Here is an 11,130-nt window from a genome sequence, read left to right as displayed (position 1 = left end):
TTAAAATAAAAAAGAAAATCTCTTTCAAAACATTTCAAAGGAAGAGAAATATAAGTGGAATAGATAGATGGAGGGAGACATGGAGTTGAGAAAACATTTGTACAATGGATACCTTAGCCTGGGTTCTCTAGGAAACAGGGTCTGAAGTAAAGATTCAGACACTATTCTTTGTGAGATGTAAGCTCAGGGAAATGAGGGTAAGGAAAAGGGGAGTGGGGAAAAGGCAAGGAGAGATGCAAAGCAATGTGACTGTCATTTCATAATGATTCACAAAGAAACCAAACAGCTTTCTCAGCAGGTGTCGCTGCAGGCCTTTTTGAGAGCTATAGAAGAAAGCACACCTCAGAGTAGTCTGGGTAAGGAATTTATTTTATCCTTTCCCACTTTTGAATCTCATTGGTCAAGGTTTGTCCATAGGGAACTGACTGCTCCACACATCTGGTCCTTAGCAGTCACCAGGAGGTCAAAGTCCATGACTGTAGAGTAGTTTTTAATCCAATCTGAATGAAATATGAAGGCTGCCTTGGTACAAAGGGTTCAATGAAGGCCACGCAGGCCCAAGGCTCCAACTCAGACTATAGCCAGTTCAGAGAACCTGGCAAAGGTGCTAGCAATGGCAGCGGTAACAGCACAGTCCAGGGCAAGTTTTTTTATGTTTGTTTTGTTTTTGTTTTTTATTGATTTCAGAGAGGAAAGGAGAGGGAGAGAGACAGAAACATCAATGATGAGAGAGAATCATTGATCGGCTGCCTCCTGCACACTCCACACTGGGGATCAAGCCCACAACTGGGAATCGAACCATGACCTCCTGGTTCATAAGTTGATGCTCAACCACTAAGCCATGCCAGCCAGGTGGCAAGTGTCTTTGTAAAGAAAGTAATCATTAGAATCTAACAAGGTGCTCAAGCTTTGTGTTCAAATTAGTAGGAAAGATTCAACACAATTAAATGCCATTGGCCCCTAGCTGGTTTGCCTCAGTGGATAGAGCGACGGCCTGCAGACTGACGGGTTCTGGGTTTGATTCCAGTCAAGGACACATGCCCAGGTTATGTGCTCAGTCCCCAGTAGAAGGCATGCAGGACGCAGCCAATCAATGATTCTTTCTTATCATTGATTTCTCTCTCTCTCTCTCCCTCTCCCTCTCCTTCTTCTCCCTCTCCCTTCCTCTCTGAACTCAATAAAATATATTTTAAAACTTTTAAAAATAAATAAATGTCATTGGAATGTAATCTATAGAGAAGAGGTTGAAGATACAGGAGAGAAGGGATTGCATTGACTGAGAGGTTTGGGTGCTAATAATAAAAAAATAGGTAGAGATACAGGTAATTTCATAGGAAAGGTGAAAGGAGAATGTAAATTCCCCATGTAAGCTCTTCTTAAATACCCTCCGTCCTGGAATGTATTTCCTTAGTGCTCACCGCTCAGATACTATATAGAAGAGGAAATTTACACTATAATCCACTCACCCTGACCTAGCCTTTCTCTGCCTTTAGGAATCATATGTAATTCAAGGCCTTGCAGTTCACTGTCTGGGGCAGTAGATAGGAACTTCTAAAAAATATTAAACCCCAGGTCTAAGCTACCCAGGACATGTGGTCTGAATTCCAACTACCTGTATGGTGGGGCACTCTACACTAAGAAATTAGCATTAAAAACCTGGTCCAGAACAGATGGAACTCTTAAAATTTGGGCAAAAGCAAACTTGAAACTGTTCATAGGAATCTTTCCAGGACCCAGGCCCCCCCCATGAAAAACAACCCGCAAAAAGATAATTTTTATTCTGAAGAGCTTGAGAAAAAGAAATTTTAAAAGAAACTTCAAAATAAAGTGTTCAAAATGAGAAAAGAATGTAAGGCAAGAAAATGCTTCTATAAAACAACAGATAAACTTTTTAAATAATGAAATAAAAATTCTGGAAGTGAAAAATACAATTACTAAAATCAAATACATAATGAATGGGTTAAATTGTAAAGTGACACAGTTAAAGAGAGCACTGATTCATTAAAAGATAGAACCTCGAAAATCACTCAAAATTCACCTTAGAAAGGAAAAAAAGAGATGGAATACATGAAAGCAGAAATGTGAGAAGTCATGTACAGAATGAAAAATCCCAACAGTTAATAGGAATGTCAAAGCATTGAGAATCAGAAAGACATAATATTTGAAGACATGATGGCAGGAAATGTTCCAGAATTAAAGAAAGACCCATGTATCAAACACACTTTATAAACCATTTTTGTGTGTGTCTCAGTCTTACCTCTTGTTTGAGCTACTGCTTCAGCAACTGACTTTGCACAGGCACAATCTTATTAACCTTGTCTCACTTGTTACTCCGAAGCTTCTGTATTAATACCAAGGCACAGATGTTACAGTACCCATATGTATACCCCATAAGTTAAAAGGGAGTTAATACTGCATGGGGTGAATCTTTGACATCATTTTTCTTCCACCATCCACATACTTTCAGTGCCAGTCCCAAAAGACACTTCCATAGTGATAGACCTCTGGCCCTGCATCTTCAGTCACATTGCCACCTGAGCTGGTGCAGTAGGCAGGGGAATTACACTGGAAGCCATTCCCACACTGGGATAGTTTACTATACACAGAAGTGACTGCAAATTATATCAATACTAGTGGCCCGGTGCACGAAATTTGTGCATGGGGGAAGGGGTGTTCTTAAGCCCGGCCTGCACCCTCTATAATCTGGAACCCCTCAAAGGATATCCTACTGCCGGTTTACAGGGATCAGGCCTAAACTGGCAGTCAGACATCCCTCTCGCAATCTGGGACTGCTGGCTCCTAACCACTCACCTACCTGCCTGCCTGCCTGCCTGATTGCCCCTAACCACTCTGCCTGCCAGCCTGCTCGCCCCCAACTGCCCCCCGCCGCCAGCCAGTTTGCCCCCAAATGCCCCCCGCCAGCCTGATCACCCCCAACTTCCTCCCGTGCCAGTGTGCTCAACCTCAACTGCCTTCCCTGCCAGCCTGCTCACCCCCAACTGCCCCCCCTGCTGGCCTGCTTGCCTCCACCTTCCTTCCCCACTGGCCTGCTTGCCTCCAACTGCCCCTATGTTGGCCTGCTCACTCCAAACTGCACCCGCCCCCACCCCCCCGTTGTTGTGATCACTACCAACTGACCCCCACTGATGGCCTGCTTGCCCCCAACTGGCCCCCCTGCTGGTCTGCTTACCCCCAAAGGCCCCGCCCCCAACCAGCCTGATCACCCACAACTGCCCTCCCTTCTTGGCCTCTTACCGCCTCTATCTCAGCCCCGCCACCATGGCTTTGTCCAGAAGAATGTCCGGAAGTTCTCCTGGAAGGTCTCCCAGTCTAATTAGCATATTACCCTTTTATTAGTATAGACTAGTGGCCCAGTGCACGAAATTCATGCACATTAAAAGGGGATTAATTAGAGGAAATATTTTAATATTTCTATTTGTCCTTTCTCTATAATAGAAGTGTCAGAGATGAAAGAAATTAGTAAAATGTATATGAAAACCTTCCTCCTGTCAGAGTCTGGGGTGCGCTGTGGGACCCAGAATCAAGTCCCCGCACACCCATGGTGCCTCAAAATCGAGTGATACCCAGACCCAGCCAGACCCACCCCCATTGGGTGAGATCCAGACCTGGCCGGCCCCACCCTTGTCAAGCCCTTCTGGATGGGGGACACAGCTTCAGGGTCCCAACAAGGCCCGCAGGGTTGGGGGGGGGGGCACAGCCTCATGGCCCCAGTTAAGCACTGCCGGGCAAGGGCACAGACTCAGGTCCCCCAGCTCAGTTTTGGGTGTCAGGGGCGTAACCTCAGGTCCTCCAGTGCACGCCAGGCAGGGGCACAGCCTCAGGGCCCCTGGCCCAGCGCTGGGGCAGTGTGCGCAGCCTGAGGTCACCTGGGCCGGGGTATGGTGTATGCTTTGAGGTCCCAATTAAGCCCTGCCAGGCAAGGGGCATGGCCTCAAGTCCCCTGGCATGGCCTGAGGTCCCTCAGCCCGGCACTGGGGCAGGGGATGTGGCCTGAGGTCCCCAGCCTGGTGCCAGAACGGGGGGCTCAGCCTGAGGTCCCCTGTCAAGCTCTGCCAGGGTTCAGCCTTAGATCCCCTGCCCCAGCCCAGCGCCATGCAGCCTCAGGTCCCTGCTGATTGCTAGTTAAGGCTCAATATGGGAACTCGGCCTCCACTATGGGCGCAGCCATCTTTACTGGTACGGCATGATGGTCAATTTGCATATTCCCTATTTATTAGGTAAGATAGAGGCCTGGTGCATGGGTGGGGGCCGGCTGGTTTGCCCTGAAGGGTGTCCAAGATCAGGGTGGGGTTCCCTTGGGGTGTGGGGTGGCCTGGGCAAGGGGCCTGTGGTGTTTTGCAGGCCAGCTACGCCCCCATGGGGTGAGGGTCCCCACTGGGGTGCCTGGCAAGCCTGGGTGAGGGGTTGATGGCTGTTTGCAGGCTGGCCACAGTCCCCAGCGACCCAAGCTCCCAGCCCCCTTTTTTTTTTTTTCAGTGCCTCCTTGAGCAGAGGGAATCAGGTATCTGGGATTTATTTATCTTCTATAATTGAAAGTTTGTAGCCTTGAGCGGAGGCCAGGGTTGGCCAGGGTGGGCAGGAAGCTTGGCTTCCTCTATCGCCAGGAGCAACCCAAGCCTCCTGCTCGCTCCAGCTCCGTGGCCACCACCATCTTGGTTGGGTTAATTTGCATACTTGTTCCTGATTGGATGGTGGGCGTGGCTTGTGGGTGTAGCAGAGTGACACCAATTTGCATGTTTCTCTTTTATTAATGTAGACTAGAGCCCCGGTGCACAAAAATTTGCGCACTCAGCGGGGAGGGGGTCCCTCAGCCCGGCCTGTGCCCTCTCACAGTCTGGAACCCCTCAGGAGATGACCACCTACTGGCTTAGGCCTGCTCCCCAGGGGATTGGGCCTAAGATGGCAATCAGACATCCTTCTGGCAGCCAGGCAGCCCTTGGGGAAATGTCCACTTGCCAGCAGGGAGCAGGCCTAAACTGCAGTCGGACATCCTTAGCGCTGCTGGGGAGTTGGGAGAGGCTCCCACCACCACTGCTGTACTGGCAGCCATCAGCCTGGCTTGTGGCTGAGCAGAGCTCCCCATGTGAGAGCACCCTGACCACCAGAGGGCAGCTCCTGCATTGAGCGTCTTCCCCCTGGTGGTCAGTGTGTGTCATAGTGACCAGTCATTCCCAGTCTTTCTGCTGTTAGGGTCACTTTGCATATTACCCTTTTACTATATAGGATAGAGGCCTGGTGCACGGGTGGGGGCAAGCTGGTTTGCCCTGAAGGGTGTCCCGGATCAGGGTGGGGGTCCCGCTTGGGTGCCTGGCCAGCCTGGATGAGGGGATGATGGCTGTTTGCAGCTGATCACACCCCCTTCAGGGTGGGGGTCCCCACTGGGGTGCCTGGCCAGTCTAGGTGAGGGGCTGAGGGCCATCTTCAGGCTGGAGGGTGACTGAAGCTCCCAACCTCTCCTTTTTTTCTTTTTTTTTTTTATTCTGGGATTTATTTACCTTCTATGGCTGTCACTGGAGCTGAGAGTCGGCTTTAACTCTGAGGCTCAGCTCCAGCTCTGAGACCTCAGTTTGTTTGGCTTCTATAATTGAAACACTGTTGCAACTCCAGCTCTGAGACCCAGCTGGCTGAAAGCAGGTTTCTGGAGTTTGTTTAACTTCTATAATTGCAACATTGTTTCTTAGACTGCAGCTCAGAGGCTGGCAGCGGCAGGCAGGAAACCTTGGCTTCCTCCATCACTGGAGCAAGCAAGCCTCCTGTTCGCTTCAGCTGCCTGGCTGCCGGCCGCCATGTTGGTTGGCAGTTAATTTGCATATTGCCCTGATTAGCCAATGGGAAGCGTGTCGGAGCTACAGTTAATTACCATGTTTGTCTATTATTAGATAGGACTAGAGGCCTGGTACACAGATTCGTGCACCGGTGGGGTCCCTCAGCCTGGCCTAGAGGGATGAGGTCAAAACCAGCTCTCCAACATCCCCCAAGGGGTCCTGGATTGCAAGAGGGCTCAGGCCAGGCCAAGGGACCCCACTGGTGCACGATCGGGGCTGGGGAGGGACCAGGGGAGGGCTTCAGGGGTGTCTGGCCCGTCTTGCCCAGTCCCGATCGGCTGGATCCCAGCAGCAAGCTAACCTACCAGTTGAAGCGTCTGACTCCTAGTGGTCAGTGCATGTCATAGCGACTGGTTGAACAGCATATTAGGCTTTTATTATATAGGACAGTGGTCGGCAAACTCATTAGTCAACAGAGCCAAATATCAACAGTACAGCGATTGAAATTTCTTTTGAAAGCCAAATTTTTTAAACTTAAACTATATAGGTAGGTACATTGTTATTAACTTAATTAAGGTACTCCTAAACTGGCCTTTGCTAAAAACATCCTCAATCTGACTGAGGTACGTTCGCTGAGGTCGACCCCTTCCAACTCTCCCATCCACACTCGTCTTGTATACTTGTTTCGTCTATCTCCTTTCGTTCATCCTCTCTATATGTCCAAACCATCTCAACATACCTTTCTCAATCCTTGACACTACATCTTATTTCAATCCACAACGTTCCCTAAAATTAACTTAATAAAGTTTCAATCGCACTGTATGTGCGTGCCCGCACGTGGTATTTTGTGGAAGAGCCACACTCAAGGGGCCAAAGAGCCAAATGTGGCTTGTGAGCTGCGGTTTGCCAACCACTGATATAGGACAGCCAACTAAATGACTCCCCAATTCAATTCCCTCTAAGCTAGATATCCAAAACACTTTCAATATCACCCAATGGAAGGGTAAATATGAAGGAAGGATATTAGAAGTGGTTCTTCAAAGAAACAGATCCAACAGGATGTATATCTATATAGAAAGAGCTTTATTTTAAGGAATTGGCTGACATGATTATGTAAGTGATCTCAGGATCTGCAATTGGCAAACTGCAGATTTAGGAAACATGGTGGTGTAGTTCTAGTCCAAAAGCATGCAGGCTCAATACCCAAGAAGAACCTCTGTTTCAGTTCAAGTCTGAAGGCAGAAAAAGACCAGCATCCCAGCTCGAGTACTATGAAAGGAGTAATTCCCTCTTAGTTGTGAGAGGGTTAGCCTTTGGTTCTATTCAAGTGTTCAACAGATTAGATGACTCCCATTTACATTAGGAAGGGTCCTCTGTTTCACTCAGTCTCCCAATTCAAATGTTAATCTCATTCCCACTCAAATACACAGGCGCTCGAGTGCATGTGCACAATCACACACACACACACTCACACGAATGTTCTCACAAACACAACCAGAATAATGTTTGATCAGATATCTGGGCACTTCTTGGATCAGTCAAGTTTACACATAAAATTACCACAGGAAATCAAAGTAGAATGATCCAGTGATCTTAGTAAATTGCAATTAAAGTATCCTACTTTTTCAAATTTCACAAAACTGCATGACCATAGGAGCACTTTGAAAGGACCATGAAAGTGAGGGGCCCTGGGGCAAAGCTTTATTAGTTTCACAGCACTGAGTGTTTCAGATAGAGAACTTACATAAACCTATACCCCCAACAATGTCAAAAGAAAGCACCACTAACACCAGCAGATAACATTTTTTTCTTCTAAAGTTTAGGTTTTGTCTAGTACTTCTTCATGCCAAGAACCATTGCTCCCACCAACCAGCCTAGGGCTGTCATACCCACCTGGATCATGTGAAGAAACATTGAATTATTCCCAAGGTTCTTCGTTTTATATAATCCATCACAATACTTGCTACAAACCCCTCTATTCTACTTCTTGAGTTTCTGGGACAATAGCAAATTCCTTATCTTCATCAGAATAAAGATACCCTCATTATCCTTTGAGATTTTAATTGGCTGAGGAATTTTATTCTATATGACAGGGTGCATTATAGTCCCTCCAGGTTTTTAGTTAAACCTGATTTTATTCTTAAAAGATAAATCATTTGTAATTTTATATTTTTCTTTTTTAAGAAATAAGTTTATATATATTTATATTTATATTATATTTATATTTATATTTATATTTGTATTATTTTCACAAATCAACTATCAGGATACTGGAAGCTCTGATGCCTAGGATACAAAGACTTACGCAAATCAGCACCAAAAACATCATAGAACTAGGGAAGCCTTATTTTCTGAAGGTTTCCAGGGTCCTAACTTTGTAAGTCACCTCAAGGAGAAGGTAGGGGAAGGTATATGTGTATTCTTTTTTATTATTGACTAGAGGCCCAGTGCACAAATTTGTGCGTGGAGGGGTAGGGGAGGGGGACGTGGGAGGTTGTTGGGGGTCGGGGGAACCATGGGAGGTGGGCCACTGGCCCTCAACCTCCCTGGGAAAGAGACTGCGTCCACCGCCACCCACCCCAAGTTTCCCGTCCCAGCCTGGGCCTGAAGGCCCTGGCGGGGTCAGGAGAGGAGGCAACAGTCAGCGGGCCAGGCATGGAAAGAACAGACACCAGACACCGAGGCTTCCATTGGTGCCCACCACCACGCAGTTCCCCACATGCCCCCCTCCTCCTTCCCTCACTGCTGTGCCACCACCATGGCAGGCGGGCAGCCCTGGGGAAGGGAGAGAATGGGAGCAAGACAAACCCTTGTGTCGAGGGCTGACTTTCAATAGATTGCAGCAAAGGAACTGCTCTGCTATGTATGAAACCCCGACCCAAAATCAGGTCTCTATGAATGGTTTAGCACCAGGGGCCAATGGGGGCCAGCCAGCCAGGGGAGAGGGGCCGTAGGAAGTTGGCTGTGGGAGCTCATTGACCACCAGGGTGCAGCTCCTACATTGAGCATCTGCCCCCTGGTGGTCAGTGCACATCATAGCAACTGGTGGACCGGTCATTGTGGTTGTTCAGTTGTGATGGTCACTTAGCTTTTATATATATAGGTTTTAGAGAGAGAAAAAGAGAAGCATTGATTTGTTGTTCCACTTATTTATGCACTCATTGGTTGACTCTTGTATGTGCCCTGACCAGGGATCGAACCCACAACCTTGGTGTATGGGGACACTCTAACCAACTGAGATACCAGGTTGTATATTCTCTGTATATCTTAAGGACAACTAGGGGAGAGATTTCATTTCCTTTTTAATTCTATTAGATGGAGATGTTGGTGATCCCAGAAGCTCTATAAGAAAAGCCAAAAACTCTGAATGGCACCCTAGTCCATAATACTCCCAATGGAAAGTATGGCCTGGGGAAAAAAGGGTTGCAAAACAAAATCTCCTGAGGAGTTTCCAAACCAAGACACAGATTAATCCCTTTTACTCATCTACAATCTGAGTAGCAAAAAAACTCTCTCATCCCAGAAGAAGATACTAGCTGGGGCACTGAAATATTTCCACCCAATTCTCTTCTTTATGCTCCATCATCTCAAGAAAATTAAGGGGAAAAATTAAATATGAGAGAGATACAAATATATTGGTGGAAGTTTAGTGTATTAAAGGCAGAATATTAAACTCATATCGAGGCACCAAAAAATGAACTTTTATTTTCTGGTGAAAGACTCAAAACTACGTACTAGGGTGTGTCTTTTTTTTCTTCTTCTTCTTCTTCTTTTTCTCAATTCTCTGAAGTGGCTTGCCAGATCCACCAATGTTCTCTATCCCCACTCTAAAATATAAGCTTTATGTCCAAGGACACTATACACTCCTGGCTAGTATATTTGGCCATGCCTACACCTTCTCTTCCCATAAGCTAAGTTGCATGCTTATCAAGAATTATTTTGTGGACTTAGCTTCAGAGCTGGATCTGGGAAGTTAAGCACAAAGGGACGCCGACATGGTAGCGGCGGGGTCGCTTGCCGGCATCTGCCATAACTATTAATTGACTATGGATGACTATACCAAAATAGAGGACATTGGAGAAGTCTTCAAGATGTGCTCATGCAAGATTCCAGGTTATATCTCATCTTTGAATACTTTTCCATGTATCTAAAGAAATACTTAGATTCTATCCCTCCTGGTCAGTTCATGGATTCTGCACTTGTTAAGAGTTATTTGTACCAAATCCTACAAGGGATTGTGTTTTGTCACTCTAGAAGAGTTCTACATAGAGGCTTAAAACCTCAAAATCTATTGATTGTTGACAAAGGAACAATTAAACTGGCTGATTTTGGCCTTGCCAGAGCTTTTGGAATACCTATTAGAGTTCATACAAATGAGGTGGTAACACTTTGGTATAGATCTCCAGCAGTGTTGCTGGGGTCAGCTCACTATTCAACTCCAGTTGACATTTGGAGTATAGGCACCATATTTGCAGAATTAGCAACTACGAAACCACTTTTCCATGGGGATTCAGAAATTGATCAACTTTTCAGAATTTTCAGAGCTTTGGGTACCCCCAACAATGAAGTGTGGCCAGACATGGAGTCTTTACAGGACTATAAGAATACATTTCTCAAGTGGAAACCAGGACGTCTATCATCCCTTGTCAAAAACTTGGATGAAGATGGCTTGGATATTCTCTCGAAAATGTTAGTATATGATCCTGCCAAACGAATTTCTGGCAAAATGGCACTGATTCATCCATATTTTAGTGATTTGAACAATCAGATTAAGAAGATACAGCATTCTGACAAGTTTCCACATGTTGTCTCAAGAACAGATAGTCATATTTTTACTGTCAACTCTATTTTTGTCTTATGTGTTTTTGTCTTCTTTGTTGTAAAACTTAAGCTATACTTCATCTTCTAACTTCAAAGCTGTAACTTAAAAATGTAAATATTATTCTATATGAATTTAAATATAATTCTGTATATGTTTGCAGATCTCACTGTAACAACTATTTCTTACTACAATAGAACTTCTATATAAATCTAATATTGCTGTCAGGAATTGGGAAAAATTTGAGATAACTTAAATCATATTAAACTTTACAGCAGTTTGGTTTTCCTGTAACTGGAACTACTACAATTTAGCAGAGTGTACCAATTAAGTTCAGACTTCATAATGCTTTCAAGCATTTGTATGTTCTAGGTGTTTAAATTATATTGTTAGTTTCTTGCCATGTGTTAACTATACAACCTGTCTAAAGATGAATGTTTTTCTACTGGTATTTCAATTTGTGATCTAAATGTTTAAGCATTCAGAATGAGAAAACTGCCCAGATTTGAGAAATAATGCTAAATT

General features: G+C 45.6%; 1 protein-coding gene across 1 annotated transcript; it reads left to right on the top strand.

Moving 5' to 3' along the window:
- Positions 1 to 6,891: 6,891 nt before the first annotated feature.
- On the top strand, positions 6,892 to 10,695 carry LOC308515507 (cyclin-dependent kinase 1-like; the record flags this gene model as incomplete). Its single annotated transcript, XM_081086049.1, has 2 exons — positions 6,892 to 6,899; positions 9,855 to 10,695. 2 exons carry the CDS (start codon positions 6,892 to 6,894, stop codon positions 10,693 to 10,695), a joined length of 849 nt encoding a protein of 282 aa, XP_080942175.1.
- Positions 10,696 to 11,130: the final 435 nt, after the last annotated feature.

The sequence above is a fragment of the Myotis nattereri genome, assembly GCF_964212035.1.
Source record: "Myotis nattereri genome assembly, chromosome: 3".
NCBI classification, from domain to species: Eukaryota; Metazoa; Chordata; class Mammalia; order Chiroptera; family Vespertilionidae; genus Myotis; species Myotis nattereri.
Note: the sequence above shows the minus strand (reverse complement) of the source record. Positions and strands in the feature narration are given on the sequence as shown.